This window comes from Solanum stenotomum, chromosome 1 (assembly GCF_019186545.1).
Source record: "Solanum stenotomum isolate F172 chromosome 1, ASM1918654v1, whole genome shotgun sequence".
Lineage (NCBI taxonomy): Eukaryota > Viridiplantae > Streptophyta > Magnoliopsida > Solanales > Solanaceae > Solanum > Solanum stenotomum.
In genome coordinates this window covers 18,568,487-18,590,987 of record NC_064282.1, presented here as the reverse complement: position 1 = coordinate 18,590,987, position 22,501 = coordinate 18,568,487, and the positions used below count along the sequence as shown (strand labels likewise).

The 22,501-nt window shown below is 34.2% G+C and overlaps 2 protein-coding genes and 1 long non-coding RNA gene across 3 annotated transcripts; 1 reads left to right on the top strand and 2 right to left on the bottom strand.

The window, feature by feature from the left end:
* Positions 1–6,645: 6,645 nt before the first annotated feature.
* Positions 6,646–8,280, bottom strand: LOC125877403 (uclacyanin-3-like). The gene is made up of 2 exons (XM_049558706.1): positions 8,028–8,280; positions 6,646–7,306 (listed from the first exon to the last, which is right to left on the bottom strand). The coding sequence occupies exons 1-2, from the start codon at positions 8,185–8,187 to the stop codon at positions 6,894–6,896; spliced, it is 573 nt and encodes a 190-aa protein (XP_049414663.1). The 5' UTR covers positions 8,188–8,280; the 3' UTR covers positions 6,646–6,893.
* A 9,989-nt stretch (positions 8,281–18,269) lies between these two features.
* Positions 18,270–19,908, top strand: LOC125848457 (flavanone 3-dioxygenase 3-like). The gene is made up of 3 exons (XM_049528322.1): positions 18,270–18,647; positions 18,882–19,129; positions 19,246–19,908. The coding sequence occupies exons 1-3, from the start codon at positions 18,270–18,272 to the stop codon at positions 19,814–19,816; spliced, it is 1,197 nt and encodes a 398-aa protein (XP_049384279.1). The 3' UTR covers positions 19,817–19,908.
* LOC125848495 (uncharacterized) lies at positions 18,496–22,501 on the bottom strand. Its single transcript, XR_007444526.1, has 3 exons — positions 22,371–22,501; positions 19,344–19,719; positions 18,496–18,632 (listed from the first exon to the last, which is right to left on the bottom strand). It is a non-coding gene; the product is annotated as an uncharacterized LOC125848495 (long non-coding RNA).

The following is a 22,501-nucleotide window of genomic DNA, read 5'->3' as shown; positions in this document are numbered from 1 at the left end:
GAGGGCTTCGAGGCACAGGGCATTCCCTGGGCGGTGTTACGGGTAGTTGTTCGAGGCACAGGGCATGCCTCTGGACGGCGTGGGGGTGAGGGCTTCGAGGTACAGGGTGTGCCTCGGGGGATGGAGTGCTCCCAGGCATAGGGGGTGCCTCGGGGGTTGGGGGAGCTTCGAGGCACAGGGCGTTCCTCGGGTCGAGGTGGGGGGAGGGGATTCGAGGCACAGGGCGTGCCGCAGGGCAGGGTGGAGGTAAAGCTGTCAAAATGGGCTGGCCCGACCCAACTCAACCCAACCTTAACGGGTTAGAGAGTTAAATGAGTTGGGACGGGATGACCCTTTTAATTAAAAGGCCTATAAAATAGCAACCCAACCCAATCCTAAGTGGGCAACGGGTGGGACGGGTTGGCCCTTCAACAAAAAAAGGACAACATCTTCCTCTTAGAAAGAATACGAACGTTGATGTCCGATGAACACGACATCAATACATACATAAATTCATTCATGAATTACACATACTTCAGTGAATATTTATAATAACCAAGATATTTTATTCATAAGATTCATCCGGGCAAAAAACATTATATGATCATTATTTTCATGAACAAGACAATAAAGTAGAAGTAAGAAATTAGGCATAAAAACAAAAGTAAAAGAGGTCAAAGATTCATAATTATAATGGAGTAATGGACTTGGGCTAATAAGAAAATTTAGTGTCCTAATGACCCTAAAATGTAAAAGATATGTAAAAAATATAGATTTTATATTGATATTTTAAAAATATTTATTAACAAAATCTTAACAAGTAAAACACTACTTAAAATACGTTTGTGGACTGGCCTCTGAGGCTTGCGGGTTGGGCCTACGAAGCTAGTGGGCCAAATGAGGCTGGGCTAAAAAGTCTCGTTCCTAAATGGGCTGAAAAAATTGAGCCCAACCCCATTTAATTCAAGGGTTGGGTTGGGTAGGCCTAGCGGGCCAAGCCCATTTTGACAGCTCTAGGTAGAGGGGAGGGGCCTCTAGGCATGGGGTGTGCCTCGGGGCAGGGAGGGGGGAGGGGCCTTGAGGCACGGGGAGTGCCTCTGGGTGGGATGGGGGGGGGGGTCTCGAGGCACGGCGCCTGCCTCGGGTGTGGGTCTCGAGGCACAAATCGTGCCTCGGAGAGGGGTGGAGTGGTTGTTAGGGTGGGGAGCCTCGAGGCACGAACCATGCCTTGTGGCGGGGTGGGGTTGGGCGGTGTGAGGGGCCTCAAGGCATGGTGCATGCCTCAGGGAGGGGCACGGTGCTTGGGGAGGGCGGCCTCGAGGAACGATGCCTCGAGGCAGGGTGGGGTGATATACCGTGACTTTACGGTATTTCTGATGCATTTCACTTGAAGTTTTGTGTGAGTCTTGAGCATTTTGTTATTAGATTTGATGGTTTCTGTGTAATTCCTGCTGGAAATAGGTTCAGATGCGGTTTATTGAGATTAGAGCTAAAAATTGCAGAAGTGGCCAGTGACAGAGCCAACGACGGACCATAGGTCCATTGATGGGCCGTAGGTGTTGTAGCGTAGATGAGGGTTCAAGGATGTCTGACCAAGTGTGGAACCACGGAAGCCACCGACACCCCATAGATTGAATGACGGACCGTCCTGAATGACAGACCGTCCTCGTGGAACGGTGTCTCGGGGCAAGGCGGCCTTGAGGACTTGTGTCTCGGGGCTAGGCGGTGTGGGGAACGGTGCCTCGGAGAGAGTACAACCAATTTCCCTTTTCCTTTCTTCAATTTCCATTTGAAATGGTACAAATCCGTATGTATTCCTTGCAGTCAACCTTTATCTGTTAAGGGATTTGAAAAATTCTCAGAGTCCCACATTGAATTCCTTTAGGTTTTTGGGATTTGGGAGGTTGTATATAAACCCCCTCCCTTTCACTAATCATCGACGGTTTTGGAGGCTAGAAAAAAGGGCACCCCGTAAAGTTTTTGGGACCTCTTGTTTCGATAGATGAAACTTGATTATTTTGTGGCTATTTCGAGGTGGAAGCCATCCTGGTTCTGTTTCTTTTAGTTTATATTTCATGTGTGTTGTATTTCCTCATGTCTTTAGTTAGTAGTTTAATTACATTTTCAACAGCTTAAATGTGATGTTTCTTTCATGTTTTGACTAGTGTGAATATATTACATCTCTTGCCTTCATGTTAGTTTCTTTAGTCAATATTAATGCCTGCTTTCTCAAATGGATGACTGAAAGTTTGAGTTTATTNTGGGGGGGCTTTGTGACACAAGTTGTGCCTCGAGTACTCGGGGACTCACGGCGGGGGGTGGGGGGGCTCCAAGGCACAGGGCGTGCCTCGGGGGGGTGGGGGGGCTTTGAGGCACAGGGTGGTAATAAATTCACTTTTAAGTAGTTAAGGTGTGTAATAAGTCACCATGATAGTTTGAGCGTGTAACTGATTTTTTGGGACAAGTTCAGGGTGGAATCTATGTCTTTTCCCTTTCTTTAGTCAATATTAATGTCTGCTTTCTCACATGGATTATGACTGAAAGTTCGAGTATATTCTTAGTTTTGCTCGGGATTTATAAGCTTCCATTGTTTATATGTTCATATGAACCTGTGATAAGTTGTAAAGGTTGGGCTTAATGAAGTCATCTTGGTTGAGTCTGTTTGCTTAAGAATCAGGTCGACAAGACTTCTCCTTCAACACATGCTATATATGTATACACATGCGTTAATAAGAGTAAGTTTTTCTCTTTCAGCATTTGACTTTTTGTTTGATTAAAACGCATGGTAGATTTTGTATAACTTTCCAGATAGACTTCCTGAAAGCTGTCAAATGCTCCATTTTTATGTATGAGTTTGTTTCTAAAAAATGGCTCTGTCCCTGTTGAATCAAGGAGGATACCATCGACTGAGAGATATAAGAATGAATTGTTGTCTGCCTGCATATTTGAGATCTTATCTATTGGGATTTTCTTTACTTTGTTTTGGCTTCATTTCCAATTTCAGTCTCTTCTCTATGAGTAAGTATGTATGTTGGCATTTCTCTATGAATGAATTGTTGTCTGCCTGCATATTTGAGATCTTATCTATTGGGATTTTCTTTACTTTGTTTTGGCTTCATTTCCAATTTCAGTCTCTTCTCTATGAGTAAGTATGTAAGTTGGCATTTCTGTTTTATGTATTTCGAGATTGTCCAATGAACCAAATGATTGGGGATATATAGCTAATGTATGTTCTTGATCACTAAGGTAAGGGCAAGATTCAGTTTTCTTTCTTAAGTCGTTATTGATATGTCCATTTCTTTGTGCTAACAATTTCGAGCTTGCTGTGTATTTGAAATATGGGTGTCCTGTTTGAGTAGTATGTTTGCTTCAGTTGGTTCTCTTATTACTCAAAGAAGTAAAATAACATTGAGATGTCTGTAAGCTGTTGGAATGTGCTGTCACTCTTCATCTCATTTGTTCTTTTTCTTAGTTTATGTGCGATCAAAGCTGAAAGCTTGGGCGTTTTATCTCGGTTTTCCCTTCCTGTTTGATTTTTTTTCTAGTCTTAATGTACAAGTTTGGTTTCAAGTTATCATTTTATCATAGAACCTCTGATTGTATGTGTCCTAGTTGGAGCTTTTTGAGTTTAGTTTACACAATATGATATGAATTCGGCCTTAAGTATGGTGTTCAGATTAGTGTATCGTTTCTCTTTATCTAATGTTTCTTAGCAATTCAGTAGCTTTCTCTGATTCTATCTTCTTTGGAAAGTATTTTCATTAATCTTCTTTAGTTAGCTTCTTTCCTGCCATGTATGTTATCTCTGTTTGTGTGTCATAAAATGTTTCCTTTGAGTTCTGCATTAGTCATTTCTTTTAGCTTAAATGGAGATTGCTCAAGTTCTATCAAAAGTTTTTAACTAATATGTAGACATTCTGGATATTAGCCTTCTTGATAGCAAAATGTATTGTTATTTAGATATCTGCTTATTCCTTTTCTCTTACTTTGTTTCGCATGAACTCTCTTCAAATGAGTCCTTGGACTCCCCACCTCAAGTTCATGCGTCAACCTCCATCAAGTTCGAAAAGGGAAGCTATTATTATTGGGTTAAAACTCAAATTAGTGGCAGCAGCTAAGTAGTGGAGTAATAGCAGTCCCAAAAGGCTGGAAATTAATTTAGTCATTGCAGCAGCAGCCCAAAGGGCTAAAAAGAAGAATTTTTTTTGGACTCTTAAGGTCCGATAATATCTCAGCAGCAGCAGGACTGATTGCTTTTGGACCAAAAGTCCAGATTCTTTCAAATTTTATATGATATGATGATTCAAAAGATAAAGGGGGTAATGTTTCCTATCCAGTGTGAACAAGCAACAATAATATAGTATGTCGCGGGATGATCTAACATTTCATTCTTCATAGTTTTTTCCTCTTATTTAGAGGTAGATGTAGAAGGAAAGATAGAAGAAGAGTGATCAGTACCCTTTGTGTCAGTTGAAAAAAAAGACTGATTGGTTTTCACTAGAAGTTACTTACATCTCATCATATTTGTCTCTTAAACCTTGAAAATTAAATTCATCATCGTTGCCACTTGAATCGAAGTTAGACACATCAACGTTCAAGCGACCTTCAACCATGTTCACTACTGCAGACATGTTTGGACTTAGTGCTGGAGATGCTGGTTTCTTACCCAATCAAGATGACTGACATAATTCTCTTCAGGATGATATTTCATGATGTTCTTCCCTGCAACGAGTTCTAATACAACCACTCCAAAACTGTATAAATCTATTTTATGTGTTAAATAACCCCAGAGTGCATATTCAGGGGCCATATTTGATTTAACTAGGAGATCACAAATTTGAAATGCAATATATGCATTACATGTTCAAGAACATGATCCCATTTATCAGCTACACACAAAAATGGAAAGAGATTGCACAACCAAATGAAGACTCATTTTTCTGTGCAGCTCATGAGAGAATACTACTGAGCTATAAACAAACCATCTAACATCAAAACTTGGTGGACAAAAAATAAGAAATATCATGTAAAGGCATTTTATCTAAGACTGTTTCTGTCATTGAGGCAATTTTCTTCTTTTCTTCATGTTGTTTTGACTTCATAGTTAGTCACACCCTCAAGATATTCTCCTGACTTTCAACTTTTTAAAAAGATGGTAAAATCACTAAGCATAGAGATGATTATGCTTATTGTAATAGTGGCTGCAATTCAACTTTGCAGCCACCACCAGGCGGAGGCAATAGTTGCCTCCGCGAGCGTCTCGAGGGGAGAACCTTGCAGCGCAGAAGCTAATGGTGTGTGTTTATTGTTGGTTTTTCAGGCGATGTGATAAATATCATGAGACTGAGGAAGATTATGGGGATTGATAATGCTAGTATTTCTTTTTTTTCCAAGGCTATGTTGTCTTTGTGGACGTTAGTTCAGTTCTTAATTTTCTAGTATTATGTAAGTTGCTTCTATTTTTGTTTTCGTTTATTAGAGTTGCTGAAATTTTAACGCATTGCATTAAGAACGTTCTTGTTAAATATGTGGTGATAATGAGGGTTTAACTTATGTGCGCGATAGTGTGTATATATGATCTTATATGTTAAAATAGTACTCTTCTGTCTCATTTTATATGATCTTATTTGTTGTAACTTTCTGCTTGAATAGTGTCTTTTCGGATTTACAACATGAAACTAAAGAGGTCTATGGGCATTGAAACTAGATAATGAAAGAGCTGTGCCCATCTTTATTTTAACAAATCCACTGATGTTGATATTTTGGNTACAATTTTCTCTCGCTTTATACAAACACAAACGCACTTTATACACTTGCGTTTGTATAAAAAATGAGAGAGGCGAGGGAGAGAACGAGAGTGGCGAGCGAGATTCACCAGGAGAGAGGTGAAATAGCAACAATTTGCTATGAGGTACAATTAAATCAAACTATATTTATAGCATTTAATTTGAATTAATAATTTGCTATTATATACAATTTTCCCTTTTAACTTATGTGCGCGATAGTGTCTATATATGATCGTATATGTTAAAATAGTACTCTTCTATTTCATTTTATATGATCTTATTTGTTGTAACATTCTGCTTGAATAGTGTCTTTTCGGATTTACAACATGAAACTATAGAGGTTTATGGGCTTTGAAACTAGATACTGAAAGAGCTGTGCCCATCTTTATTTTAACAAATCCACTGATGTTGATATTTTGGCTTCTTTATTAATTTTTTATTTTATGATTGTGGTGTCCGAATCAACTTTTGCACACCTTAACTAATTTCAAGCTATACTTGTCACCTCACACGACTATTTTGGCCTCTTTTTACAAATTGTACGTATTTCTAAAAAATCTCATCACTTCTAAGTCTTTACTGAAATTTAATTAAGAAAAAAAGTTAGTGGGCGGGTCAGGGGTTAATTGTGCCGGAATCGGTCCAACAAGTCAGCCCGACCCACTTGATAGATATAATTTTGAAATAAGAACACATGTTCATTAGTATTTTTTTTACGCCATAAATTATACATTTCTTTTAGCTGCTAAAATTGAGCTATCCTATCAAGATTTGTGAACCAATTCTTGCTATATTTAAAACTTGGTCAATACTAGTATATCTTATTGCAACTTACATGAAACCTACTACAACCAAACAAATCAAAGAAGTAATAAAGTCTCCATAGCAAACTATCCCTTTCCAAAAGGTAGTTGGTTGAACGTTGGTATAAAATATAACTACTAATAAGGCAACAACTGGCAGTTCCATAAAGTAAATTAAAGGTGAAGAAAAAATCACTTTTATTTCTTACAACAATATAATATGCACACAAAAATGAACATTAATTAAAAAAGGGGCAAAAATAACAACTGATAGTAAGTAAATAGGAAGGAAATAATGATTCAAAATAAAAGCACTGCCTCTCGCCTAGCACATGAACACAAACAAAGCTCCCAATACAACTGAAACTCCGATCACAAATTTGTTCATGCTTCCAAATACTCCGGTTGCTCCATTAGGCGTAGTTGGGGTTGACTTCGCGGGTGTATTGGGTGTGGCGGGTGAATCGGAAGGAGTTGACGGAGTTGAAGGAGTAGTTGACGGAGTTGATGGAGTTGATGGAGTTGAAGGAGTGGAGCTATCTTGGACATTGACAGCTAATTTCATGCCAGATTGACAATGACCAAAAGTAGGACAAGAGAAGTACATTGGACCAGATTTGGAAAGTTTGATTGTGGTTTTTCCATCGTTGTATGACTCAATGGCGTTTCCGGTGTTGCAGTTGTCGTAGTCATCTTTGCTTATCACATCCACTCCGTGGCTTCCACCATAGTTGAACTCTGATCATTCATCATTAAAATTCAAAATTTTAATAATGATAACTTTGCTAATGAGTACTATAATATATGGAAACGAAACAACTTCTTGTCAATCCTATATACTTATGTTTTTTTAGTCGCTCCACCATTAATTAGAATGAAGAACCTTTTGATGGGGAGAATTTTATCTCTTAGTGAACCTACTCAACACGAATCCATATTAATTAAGTCTCCAATGATTATAGTGGTAGTACTAAGAAAAAGGTTAATATTGTATCGTCGTGCACCATTTAGTTGACACTTAATTATACACAGAGTACTCTGTTTTTTTCCACTCATAAACTCTGTTTCTCAAATGCTAAAGAATTATAAGGTCTCTTCTCTAAGTTATGGAAATTCTTGGACTAATCTAAAGAAATACGATGTGATTAGGTGGTTGAGATTGCTAGATTTTTAACTCAAAAGCTTTTTTTTCTATTTTTAAAAAAATTGGGGGTAGGGGAAGGGAAATGGAGACGGATTACAATAAGGTGTAGTTCAAATAGACAATCATCTGAGCTACTAAGATTTTCCAATTTAAAAGTTTTGAATTCAAGCCTCAGGAGTGAAAAATATTTCGATAAGGAACAATATATCTCTTTGATAAAGCTACCTAACACAAATCCAAATTAATCGAGAATATACATATATTACGAATATTAAATGTCAAAAGATGAAAATTGATACAAGTTGAAAGACTAACCAAGGGTGTCACCAACGGTGAAGGTTTCAGCAGCAGCCCAAGTGGTGTAATCACCGGATTGGGTCCACCCGCCGCTGCCTCCGACGACGTGGTTGGCGGCAAAAGCCACCGGAGAAGCAACAAGAAGAAATAGGAGAGTTGCTACTGCTGACACTGCCATTACTTAAATTAGATTAATAAAATTTCTTTCTAAGTTGACAAAAAAAAATTGTTGTTGAATAGTAAAGAGAGAAGAAAGAAAGAAAGTTTTACACATTTTGCAAATTATGTGTGCCTTACTTATATAGAGTGCTTAAGCTTATGAAAACTTTGAATGTCATGTAGTTTCAATGATAGAAGTAACCTTTTTTTTAAGAAAATTAAAAATATATAAATTCCAGAGTTTAATTGCTTGTGAAGATATAATATTTAAACATGGGATTTGGTGCAGTTCTACTTTCCCATGTCTACCTAATATTATTAGCAATCATATTTGAATGTCTTTCTATACTTTTGCTGACTTTATGGCATGTCTAAAATGTTGTGGCATTACCCCTTGGAACTTAAGTTTTGCTATTACTTGCCTTTCTCGCTAAAAAAAAAAAACAAAAGGCTTGACTCATAAGAACATAGTGTTATAAAGGTGTGGCTCAAGCATACTTAGTGATCTAAAATTATTAAAATATGTATATATATTTTTAGAAAGTACATATTATTTTAGTTTTGAGATAAAAGTTGTTAATAACTTTATTATAAATGATTTATTCTAATAATTTTATTCAATTGATATGATCAATCTATTTGATCTTTCTTGACACATAGTATTTCAAATGTGTCAAACTATTACTAATAAATCTTTACTTTTATATAAAAAGTTTACTTCTTTTAGAAATAGTATTCAATATTATTATTGTTAAGAGAATTGGGTCCCTCAACTATCAAGGCCTAAGACACCTTCCTTTATTCTTAATTATAGAGGCGGAGCCGAAATTTTAATTTATGAAATTTAAATTTTATAATGACGATTTAAGTATTAATAACTGAATTTTAAATTTAATATTTGTATATATTAATAACCTTTTTAATATAAATAGATTATTTGAGGCAAAGATTATTGTGTTCAATCAAACTCATACTCAGACTTTTAGTCCGCTCCTGTTTTTTCTATCTCTTTAGAGCCGACACTGCAATACAGTATGAGAAAGTGTATTTTTGTTCCAAGGATATGTTTTAAGTTGTTTTCAAATTTCAACTAAAGGTAATCAAATAGCCAAGTCCACGGTGATTATAATTGTAAAAAAATTAGATGTGTATTATATGGGTATTATTTACACACGACTTTTCATGTTTTTTGAGAATATACTTGATTGGCGCCACCCAATATGTAATAAATTTATCATATCATGCAAAGAGTAGGTTTTGGCAAAACAAATAAAATACTTTGATAATGTATTGATTTGAGAAAATGATTGTCACGTATTTGACTTTGGACCAATTAATATAACTAATTCTTAATTTTATTTGTGTTGGTTGGGTTTGTTACTTGTTAGGCCATGCATTAGTTGTCCTCTAATCCAATCACAGATAATTGTAGTTTTAATTAGTCAAACGAACAGTTTCTTTCTTGTTCTAATTATTAAGATAAGTATTGAAAACACTTCTAAACTTGACGCAGATTATTAGTTTTGTTTTCAAACTATTGGCCATCTTAAAACACCACTCTACTTGATTAACTAGACTTAAATACACTCTCAATCTGCCATATGACATAACAAGTGGTCTCAAACTCTTGTATGAGCATGAAGCTCTTAATACAAGAACGAGAGAAGTGTTGAAAACACTCCTAACTAAACTCTATTCATATTGCAAGATCAAAGGTGTATTTAAGTTCAGTTAGCCAAGTAAAGTGGTAATTTTTAAGACTGTCAATAGTTTTGAGATGAAACTAATAATCCACATTTATTTTAAGAGTGTTTTCAATAATTCTATTTATTATTAATTTTTTGTACTAATTTATTGGTTAGTGCCAATTAAACGAAACACACGACGAATAATACCTTATTGGGTCAGCTTCCAGAATATGGGTTAGTTATAAAATTTCGTGTATAAGTTGTGCTCAATATAAAATAGTAATCAATTACTAACCATTCAACTAATGTTAGCTAGCTTGTTCTAAATATATCTTGAACTATTAACTCTAGAAAAAAAATTTAAAATGTGTAAAGGTCGTAAAGTTCTTTAATGTTTTTTTGACTTAATCAATCGTCGAAGAAAAACGACTGAATAGAAATCTTATATTATAATTTCCTAGGGGAATACCATAATTATTAGAAATGAGTCGATAGGTATAGTTTATTTTTTAATATAGATATCCCAGTAGAACATGGAAATGAGTTGGTTTCGATTTGAATCTTTTCTGGTTGATAATTTGGAATTGTTTAATGATTGATCATGAAGAAAAAATTGTAACATCCAAAGTTCAATGGAATAAACGTAGACGAATAGAAATATAAAGAGTGTAAATTTCTTAAAGAAATAAATATTAGGAATAAAATGATGTGAGAATTGTAAAATTAGGCTTTCCTATTTCATTAACCAGCAAGGTGACGCTTTTTCATTCTTCAACACCTCATGTCTACGGTTAGACAGTTGATGTGGGAGCAAATTTAATTTGGGGATCTAGCATTGAGTGAGATAGGTTTTGGCCTAATACATTATAAAGTTAGTCTTTGTGCCTAACTCCCACCTCAAAAGATATTCTTATAATATTTTTTTATGTAGTTTTCAAATATTTTTTTTAAAAAAAAAAGTTTATGTCCAAATTTATAATAAAAATTAAACTATTTGACTCTCAGAATCTGAACTACGTCACGTAAAATTAAAAGACAGGGAGTAGAATTTTGAGAACGACGTGATGCCAAGTCTTTTGATCAGTGGCATGAAATCTGCAAAAATCCATTTAAGGATTTGACTGCAAAAAACATGCATACAGTGAAGAATTAAAACATATTTTTTAAAAGAACCTTTTTTTCTTCTTTGAAACAAAAAAATAATAATTGATTGACATTTTATTTTGGTTGCTTTAAGACGGATTGATTTTCTAATTTTTAATCTTTAGGAAAGCAAATTTAGAATTTAGAAGCACGATCGGATAAATATTAACAGGTATTTCATACCTTATAAAATAAATAAAATGGTGTTTTTATTTTTTTTTCATTTTGTATTAAAATAAGTGGTGTATTATATTATAAAAAAGAAATCTTTCCTTCCAAAATCGCTATTATTTTAATACATTGAATTTTATATCATTAAAGAGTTATATCTTTCTTCGCAATGAGACATTTAATCAAGGATAAAATAGTAATCTACTTCTTAGAAGTGAGTAAATTTTTTAGTGGGTGTGTCCAAGCTAAAAATACAACTACTTATTTTAAAATAAAAAGAGTATTATTAATACTATACAAAATTCTATGACATTTTCTTCACCACGATATATAAATGAATCTTGCCCAAAGATTTCCTGAACAAATGTATATGCTTATGGCAAGCACATAGCAACTATTTTATTGGATTGGAAAATTTCAAAATCATAAATTGGAAAAAATAATAATATTTTTTTGGAAAAAAAAATGTATATTGTTTACAGCATAATTAACAGATGGACTATTAGTAAGAAAAGATTTTGATATAAGTAATTAAATATTTTTTTTTTGGTTTTCCACTCGGTGTCCGAAGTCCACATTGGAGCTCCGACTAAATTGGATCGCGCTCTGCAGGGCCCATTCGGGGGTGGCACTCCCAACAGGATTTTCTCTATACCTAGGGCTCGAACCTGAGACATCTGGTTAAGGATAAAGCACTCTCACCAGTGCACCACAACCCATGTTGGTAAGTAATTAAATATTTATTAGGTCTCCACCCATACAAATCGATGGACCAACATTATAATTGATGGAGGTCTTATTTATATTTACAAGAAGCTTTAAGTCATATGTAGCGCTTAACTTAAAGTTATCAGTATAATTTGCTTGAACTCCTTCGCTAGGACTAGTAATTATTGAATACCTCTACCTATTTAGGTTTGAACCTTTTCATCACTTTTTTGACAATCAACTAAAAATATAAATGTGTGTAATACACTCGCGTTGACGTGGCAAATTGACAAATCAATGATGTACATGTGACATTTTGAGGGAAAAAAAGAAATGAAGGAAAACGGAAGTCGCGGTGGAATCAACTACAAAAATATGTGTGTGTAAATGTAATTCAACAAAAAAAAAATCAGATCTGATTTTTTAAAAAGTTGAAAATAGCAAATTACATATACAGACAAATTAATCAATACATGAACCACCTATAATTTTTTAGATACCAATGAAATCATTGACTACATAATCATCTGAGTGAAGCATGGAGAAAGATGGAAGGAGAGGTGATTCCCTTTTTATTTTAGATCTGATGTACATATATAAAATTTTCAAGAAGAAAAAAAAAGGAAGGAAGAAATAGAGTAGTCATTGTGTGAATCTCTATTTTTCTCATGAATAAGATCGGCAATTGTGGTGGCAACATCGGCGGCAACTGTGGAAAAGGTGATGGCGTTGAAGAAGTTATGACTGATGAAGAAGGAAGAAGGAAGAAGAAAGAGATTAAAAAAATAAATTAATTAAAAGTACCATTCTGACGCGCTAAATGTAGGTGTATTGCATCTTCCTTGCCATGTCAACGAAAAAATATTTGATAGATACTTGTTTTAAATAATAGAAGTGTTCAATATGAACAAGTGTTAAATAAAGTATCAAAATGAAATATGCGGACAATTTTATGGGGCAACGTATGATTTAAGCCTTACAAAAAACTCCAAAAAAAAAACATGTTGAGGTCAAACTGAGAACTTTAAATTACGTTCAATAATCTTGAAAATGGATGGTCTTGAATTTTTTACTCTCTTATTGTGCTTTTAAGGGTAAAAGTAAAAAATTATTGAGCAAGTATTCATATGTAGTAGGTGTTAGGACCGAAATAATCTGGTGTAATGCGGAAGCTAGCAAAGCAAACCTCGAAAGACCACGAGTAAGAAGACAAACGTGAAACACACCAAAAGAGACAGATTTAACGTGGTTCGGTCAATCGACCTACGTCCACAAAGGAGATAAGCAATCCACTATAAATATGAGAGTACAAAATATAGAGAAAAACAACTTCAACCAATTCACTCGAAATACAAGGAGGTACACAAAATTCTCCTCCATAACCGTGACTCTCAAAACTCTAGGACTACATTGTGAATGTTGATTAAGTTAGAAGAAACATGCATCTATTTATAGAGTCCTAAACATTTTCCTACCAGAAAAGGACTAACCAATCCAAAACTTTTTCCTAAAAGGAAAACCTATTTATGGTAAGAAATCAGGGTAAATAAAACCCAACAAATCTCTTCCTTGGCCTGAATTTCTGACAAAATAAATTTGTCCACCTTCTTCACATGATCTTCAACAGTTTGCTTCTCCTCTCCATAATCTCTTCCATCAAATTTATGTCTCAACACAGAGAACCTCTCTAAAACAATTTCTCCAACAAAAATCTGCATTATTGTCAAAAAGGTTGCGGCTAGAACTACACCTGCCAAGATGAACACCCATCTATAACTTGGCTTCATCATTGAACCATGACTCTGATACCAATATTAAAACCTTTTCCTAAAAAAAAAACTTATTTATGGTAAGAAATCAGGGCAAATAAAACCCAACAGTAGGGTCATAAGTTCATCCAAGATCTTTGCAAACAAATAATGCCAGGATCTCGAACCGAAAGACAAGCAAGAAAGATAATCATTATTTTAAAATTCATTAGTGAATCTGACATTATAGCGTTTTGAAATTTCACTGGTGGAAATCCAATTTTTGAAATTAATGGCTATTTCTAATATTAATAAGAGAATGGCTGGCCTAATAAAACAAAAATAATAAGAAATTAAATATAATCCAAAACTTTATTGAAGGATTTTAAAAATAAAACAAAGGAAAAGGGACAAATATATCTCGAATTTTTTGAAAATGGTATGTCAATACTCTCCGTCATACTTTTCGTCCATTAATGTCTTCGCCGTCCAATAATCAGTGCACATTTACCCCTCCCACTAACGGAAGACTCATTTTGTACACGTGACGCAATCCTACGCCTCAACCCAGACTGACCAAATATTTAACCCAAATTTCAAATACTCATTTAACCCACCCCATTCCCCATTTTAACAAACTACCTACAATCCAATAATCAGGCGTAGAATTGTGCCACGTATGAATTAAAGAAGAAGCTCCAAGGAAAAAGCTCTATGTTCATGAACCAAATTCATGTGATCTCCCTTCCCAAACAATTTTTAAGATTGAGGTGACATTGTTTTTGGATTTTTTCCAACTAAAGCAGTCACTTGGAAGCTTGTAAATAACTACTACCACTTGGAAGTTTTGAGGTCACATTGTTTTGAAAAACTTATTATGATTTATAACTTGGAAGCTTGCAACTACCTTTTTTTTTCATTTGGTGTCGTACCTGTATTGAAGTCTAACTATTCCAAATTCATGCAACATAGAACTCATTTTGAGGGAAAATACTCTCTACCAAAGATTTTTTTCATGTTCAGACTCGAACAAGATCATAACTACTAGCACTTACTGACATATACTGATTATTCTTAGCCCCAGAACTTCAAAAGTAATGAATTCTCACAACCAACTACTTGCAAAGCTCTTGGTTATTGGACACTGACTTCCATTTTTCACTTATTGTTGTAATATTTTAAAGAACGAATTTTATAATCAGGTACAAGTAAATACTTTTTTTAACCCCACCTGAGTAGTCCAGTAAAAGTCTATATAACTTAGGCACACATACATATTTTTACTGTTGTTTTCTTTCCTTTCTGTTCCAGCAAATGAAAATCATCTGAATTTACAATGTAGTTGGTGTCAAAATGAATTCAACTATAGGTAATTCATTCAATTCATTCAGAATTTTAAAGGTTGGGCTCAACATAATTTAACTTTGATCCAATTTCAATTCATTCAAATTTTAATCTATTTTAAGAGAATCTTCAATTGAGCCTAATTTAATAGTATAACTTACATAAATAATGTGTAGTTAGGTAATTTTTCCAATTTAATATCCAATTTCAACCTGTTTTAATTTTTTTTTTAATTTATGTTGATATAATGTATATTCCTATATTGAAGGTATGAATTACTATCTATTTAATACCTTGAGTTCAAATTCAAATTGTGGTTAAAAAAGTTAAATAACAACATGTAAAATTATTAAAATTAAGCGGGGAAAATTAGACGGGTCATGATCCAATCAGATTTTTAGCTCATCTAAGCCCAACCTATTTGAGCACAAAGTAAACTTGGGCAGATCAAGACCCAACCCAATTTATATTTCAACCCATTCTAAAATGAGTAAATTTTAGGTTTAGCAAACATAAAAATATTTGTATGTTATAGCTTTAGTTTGCATAATTGCGCTCCATAGCAAATGTTATGTCTGCTATGGAGCTATTAATTTGTATATTTCGATATTCATTCCAATTGTATAAGTATATATTTGGAATATGTATACAAATAAGAAACTGACTTGGTTGTAAGTTGTATAAGTATATATTTTTTTGTTGTGATTTTCAATCATATATGTATATGTGTATTACATATATTTAAATATAAATTTGTATATGTATATGTAACTGTATTTTGTATATAGATAGATTTGTATACAAATCCCTCCCTCTCGCTTTATACAAACACAAATTATACAAAATACAATGTATAATTTGTATTTGTATAAAGCGAGAAAGAGAGAAAGACAAAGAGAACTGGGCAGAGAAGGATTTGTATTGTATAATTATAAGTGTATAGGACGAAGAGATACGTATTTGTATATACAGTTTTCCTCACTTTATACAAACACAAACACAATTTATACATTTGTGTTTGTATAAAATGAGAGATGCGAGGGAGAGTAGCGAGCGAGATTTCTGGGGAGAGAGGCGAACGGCAAAGTGTTTGCTACGAATTAGAATTAAATGAAATTGTGATTATAACATTTATTTTGAATTAATAGTTTATTATTTCATACAATATTCCCTTCTAAAATCACTAATTTCAACTCAACCCGCTCATTTGTTACCTCTAGTTGCATCCAATTAATTTGTCCTCTTTTCAAGCTTGGCATCATAGTAATGAATGGTATTAGATGGTGACATACTCGTCCTTTCTGGCTGCTGTTTTTTTCAGTATCCCCAAACAATACGTGTTATCGATGAGAGTCTCTTACACAATACGTGTAAGTTCAATCCTCATTACAAATATTTATGAAAAATAAAGAAAAGATTGCCAACCCATATACTTGATCTAATGTAAGCTATGAAGTACATGTTAGATGATAGAGCTGCGCGAATCACTTTAACAGAGACAAGTTGATTTCTTTATCTTTTGAAAAAAAAAAGTGTGATGTTGTCATATATTTGGTTCATTCGTTGTCTGTATTGACAAGGGTTGAACAGAAAAGTGATAATTTGGACTATTGTGAGATTGAACGATTACATAATAATGGTGTGTTTCGTACGGAGGAAAATATTTTTCAATTTATCTATGTTTGATTGGTTAAAAATTATATAGAATATTCTCTAGAAAAAAAATTCTTGAAACTGAGGAAATAACTCCTCTAGTGAAAGTAGAAAATAATAAGTTCCACTAATAACATATTAGTATGTCAAATATCTCCTCACCACCCTTTAATACATCCCATCTCCACTATTAAAAAATTACTATTTTCTCACTGAAAGAATAGATACTTGATTAAATCGATGGAAAAACAAAAACAAAATAATTTTTTCATATGGAAAAGTTAAAAAGTTTTCCACAATGCATTTTTCGGGTGAATTGGTTTAACAGAAAATGAGTGGAAAAACTATGATCTAATTTCCCATTGATTCGCAGTGCATTTTTTGTTTTGTTTCTAGCAGTGCTCATACTCCTACCTCTCTCACATGATATTTGCCTAGATTATAAAAAATATTTTTAAAATAATATTTTCTTCTTACTTTCAAACACCAAAAAACAAGTAAAAAAAACCACTTATTTTTCTATAAAATATTTCCTTCACGCCACACACAACCTAAGACAATTTATTTAGTCATTCTACAGTTTTTAGAATGTTAACACCAATTGAGAGTGCACACAGCACATGTCATGTTCTAATATAATTCATTAACGCCAACAACCTATGCTATCATGCATCAAAAACTATGTGTGAGACTCTGCTTCGTCTCATTGCATTATTCTACTTGAATTTTGTCATCACTTCCCTTTGTTTTCTCAATAGAATATAACATATATTATAATAGATATTCCTACCTCTCTCACATAATACAAGAAAAAAGAAATTTCTGTATTCTGCTTAATTTGATTATAAATTTACTATGCAGATATATAATGGCTTCATCAATTTGATATTCATTACTTCCCTTTATTTTCTCCATCGAAGATAAACATATTATAATCAGGCATGGATGCAGGTATAGTTATCGAGTTCATATGAACTCATTATTTTTAAGGCAAAGCAAAAATTTATCAATTTGAGTATCAACTCATAACTTAAAAATATATTGAGTTTAATGCAAAAAAAAAAAAAACTTATAAATCAATCCTGGCATGGAAGAAGAAGATATTTCATCTTGACTTGTTAAATACGACTCTATTATCAAGCTCTGAGATGCAAGGAATTCACAATCTTTTGCTATAGTTCTTACTCATTATATATGTTATTTCGATTATCATTTTTGTTCTTTACGTAGTCTATAGATTTTCATTTATTCTTGTTTTCCTAATCTAGCCAACAAAAAAAAAAGAATTGGGAGTCCAAAATAGAACCCATAAAAATAAATTCTGAATACTAAAATTTGGTCTGACCAAAATATCTGACTATAAAATAGCAGTGAATTGGAGTCCAACTCCCGCTTACATCAGCAATAAAGAAAATGGCAACCTTACTGGAGCGTGGGTCACACAACCTTACTCATTGAATCTAAACACACAGTGTGTGTAGTATTCAACTTTTTTTATTTTCTATTATTTTCCCCCCCTACATTCTGGATCAACTTGTGAAAATCATCTAAGATTTTCCTGCCTTCATTTATAACAATAGTGCTACTATACAATAATTCATTTATTATGAGCATACAATAAGGCATACTTTTCATTGCTTATAGTCATGGTATCATCAAATTCCTACACATATTCATTGTATAACAAAATAAGTAAACTTTTAAAAGGAAAATATAATTATATCTTCATATTTTCCTGTTATATAAATAGCGAGTCCAAGTCATATTTGAAACACAACAAAATGGATAAGAGCTCAGCTACACCAAATGATTCATTTACAAGTGCCATGACACTTACTGAAGAGGGACTAACCTGTATTCCCAAACGTTACATCGTTCCATCATCCCTACACCCCAACGGAACCTTGTCCAACTCCAACACATGCTTGCCAATTGTGGATCTATCCTTACTGCAACACCCTCTTCTTCGGCCTCAAATAATCCAGCAAGTACACCTGGCCTGCAAGGAACTAGGTTTTTTCCAGGTACGTAAAGTTTCTTCATGCTGATACCATTTAAGAGATAGCAATATGCACTCACCAAGTAAATAAAAAATGTTCTGGCCTTTATCTCCTTCTCTCTCTTCCCTTTATTTTCAGTTGATGACGTCCTAGATTTCATATACTAAGCAGTTTAAAAGGAAAGAGAATAAGAAGTTCTTCACTAATTCTACCTGGATGTAGAATAACAGCATGCATGCAATAAATGACTGTGTGCAGGTAGTCAACCATGGAATTCCATTGTCAGTCATGAAAGATGCATTAGATAATGCGATTGAGTTCTTCGATTTACCAAGTGAAGAGAAAATGCATCTCTTGTCTTCAAATGTTCATGACCCCGTAAGGTATAGTACCAGTCTAAATGATGACAAAGACAAAGTATCCTTTTGGAGAGACTTCCTCAAGCACTATGCTAATCCAATCTCAAATTGGATAGATTTGTGGCCATCAAATCCCACATTTTACAAGTGAGTCTTGTATTCTTAAGTGAATATGTTAATCTCTGAAATATTTCTGATATACATATATCCGAAAAGTTCAAGAAGAATATAATTTCAAAAGCCTAAAGCAGCTCATCATGCAGGGAGAAAATGGGAAATTACACAAAGGCAGTACAAAAGTTGCAAGAAGAAATCATGGAAGTAATATTTGAGAGCTTAGAACTAAACCCCAATTACTTACATGAAGACATTGCAAAAGGCTCCCAGGTCATTGCCGTTAATTGCTATCCAGCATGTCCTGAGCCGGATCTTGCACTAGGCTTGCCACCACACACAGATTATTCTTTGCTATCCATCATTCTTCAAAATCATCAGGGCTTGCAAATCATGGATCGAGATGAAAAGTGGCATTCGGTTCCAGTCATTGAAGGAAGCCTCATTGTTCTGGTGGGAGATCACATGGAAGTATTGAGCAATGGTCGATACAAAGGTGTTGTCCACCGAGCAACAGTTAACTCAGAGAAAAAGCGCATTTCCATTGCCAGTCTTCACAGTCTAGCTTTAGGTAAAAAAGTTAGACCTGCCCCAGAGCTTGTCGATGAACAACATATCTTGTCCTATAACGAAGGAGGATTCAGTGATTTCCTTGACTTCATCTCTGGAGAAGATATTGTGCAGGTAAAGTACATAGATAAATTAAAAATAAATCCATGATGATTATATATAGTCCACGGACAGCAGATAATCTGTGCTAAAATCCTAAGGCGTATAACCCGTAGCCATTTTTTCTATGTACTTTGTGCTAATATCTAAGGGTGGGTGTTTGGTTCTTCGATTTTTGGTTCTTCACTGGTGCATACCGAGTACCAAACAGAACTAGTTCGATTCGGGTTTTTTCTAATTCGGTTCGGTTCTTCGGTATGCACTTGATAAGTACTTCTTACTGCAAACCCAAGTTTCACTAAATCTGGGGTTGAAGAGAAACCACCATCAACGGAGGTAGACTGTGTAGAAACTGGGCTAGAGATGGTGTGTGCAGCATCACTTATGTACACATGTTATTGTCTTATAAAGAAACTGGTCTTTATTCCCTGCATTCAATCTTTCATAGCAGTGTCCAACTTTTGCTCTTCTTATTCTTTATTGTTTCTATTTTTAAGAATAAGATTGAATGTATCAACAACTCTTGTTCAAAGTTTCCATTTAATAATGAAAATCCTCTGTTCTTAAATACATGTCTCTTGAGCGATCACAGATATATTTAGATCAGCATTAGAAGTTGAGTTTGAGGGAAGAAAAAATCTTTAAGTGAGCCTGTACTATATATCATCAAAATGTTGATAAACATGGACATACAAGTATAATTAGGGGAATATATGCCTAGAGATATGGTTCACTGAAGGGTCGCTGCAGTATTCTACACTGAAGCTCCACAAAATTTCAGTTCTTCAGTTAAGGACCCAAAAACCGAGAACCGAACACCAAAGTCTTAAAAAATTTAATACCAAAACCGAAGAACTGAATGAATTTGGTCCAGTTTTTCAGTTATTATGCCTCTCCCTACTAATATCACTTGAGAGAGGCTCTCCTTTCTTCACGCTAGGGGGATTTACTGTGAAAAATAAGAATATAAGGGTCCATAACTTTTGCATCTCGGTATAGCAGGACTTGAACTTGCGATCTTTATGACGCATTATCAGGACTGTGAAAAAGTCCAAGGTTGTACCAACTGAGCTACTAATTAACAAAATTAAGATGCAGCATCAGGATCTTCAATAAGTCCAGTGATTTACCTCAGTTATCTAACATCGTATACTTCAGCAGATAGAAGCCAGCAACTGGAAAACTCAAATAATTTTCGAAGTGGAATTAAGTTCTAAGTTCCAACATAAACATCTAGTTTGTATACATATACATCAAAAATTACCTTCCACGTTTTGTTTATATAGCACAGAAGCAGCCATATACATCAAAATTACCTTCCACATTTTGTTTATATAGCACAGAAGCAGCCAGCATAACAACAGCTCTGATATTTTTGAAATAGTCAACAGCTCTGATATTAATATTATCGTTTTTTAAAATTACTTCAGGTTTTCTGTTGAGAAGTTTTCATCGTAAGCCAGCAGGAAGTATGCCTTCAAACTCAAGTTCCATGACTGAGGTAATGCTCACATATGATTTGGCTTATGTTTCGACATCCAAGCTGTTTTCCCTCCAACACTATCCACCCATTCCAAAGCACCTTCAAACTAACTTGAAATTGTTGCAAATCAAGGAATAAATTTTCAGGCATTTACATATGAATTTCTTTAACTAAATTGGTTATTTTATATAGTTTGTACAACTTACAAACTTGCAATATTTTCCACTTCCAAAAGGTTATCACCATGCATAATCAGAATCAATTGTTAATATTTCTCTAAATGAACACAAGCACTTTGTTTATCTTAATTGTTTCAATTTACTTCCAATTAATTCCTTATGTCAGCTCATGATATTTAAGATTTAGTGATCGTTAGTACATAATTCAAGCTAATAATGTACTGTTTCCATCGTAGAATAATAGATCATCTCCTTAGAAATAAGCACAACATATCCTCATATCTCGTAATTAAAACATCATATTTTCCCAATTATTTAATCTAGAGATGGCAAGATTTCTGTTTTCCCCCATTCAGATAGGTGTGGAGATCAAATTTTCCTCCTTTTTTTTGGAGCAATTAGACAACTCTCCAATTATTTGAACAACATCATTGTTTAATCACAAGTTCACAACTACCCTTATTTGTCCGGTGTTAAAGACTCTCCAAGGAGGATAATGGATAACAGTTAAAAGCCAAGGACATTCAATAATTCGACGAACAAAAACGCAGCACATTAATGTATTTCAACTTTCAAGTAAGTTTAAGTATTCATTTTCCTCCTTGATATAACTAGAATTTTCTAATTTCTTCAGCTATTAACACCATATTTCTTAGAAATACAGTTTACGATGCAATTTTAAGTGTATTAAACAAAATTATCCCAACATATATTCAGTACTATAACAAAAATCATCTACTTGAAGTTACTAAAACAATTGCTCGACTTCTTTCCCCTTTTGATGGTCAAATCTTCTCAAAAAAATATGAACAGAAAAAATCAAAATTGCAGATATACATGAATCTCACTATAATTAGTACATTACACGCAACAAAAAAAATCATCAAAAATACAGAAACTCTCCACTGTTCCAGGCCAAAAAAAACGCGGGAAAAGCACTTACGATAATCGATTCAAAAAATTAGCCGTCACTCTCTTCCTTCCTTACGTCTCCGCCGGCCATCGCTATGCCTCTTCTCCGTCGAATTTCCCTCCTAACTTATTCTGATTATTTTCAACTGAAGGTGGCTTTCG

What these genes read in the sequence shown, in the direction of transcription:
- LOC125877403 (XM_049558706.1), bottom strand. Translation starts at nt 8,187, where the DNA reads ATGGCAGTGTCAGCAGTAGCAACTCTCCTATTTCTTCTTGTTGCTTCT. An exon ending in CACCGTTGGTGACACCCTTG is followed by an intron (nt 7,307 to 8,027) that starts GTTAGTCTTTCA and finishes ATGAATGATCAG; the next exon opens with AGTTCAACTATGGTGGAAGC.
- LOC125848457 (XM_049528322.1), top strand. Translation starts at nt 18,270, where the DNA reads ATGGTATCATCAAATTCCTACACATATTCATTGTATAACAAAATAAGT. An exon ending in AGGAACTAGGTTTTTTCCAG is followed by an intron (nt 18,648 to 18,881) that starts GTACGTAAAGTT and finishes GACTGTGTGCAG; the next exon opens with GTAGTCAACCATGGAATTCC. An exon ending in TCAAATCCCACATTTTACAA is followed by an intron (nt 19,130 to 19,245) that starts GTGAGTCTTGTA and finishes CTCATCATGCAG; the next exon opens with GGAGAAAATGGGAAATTACA.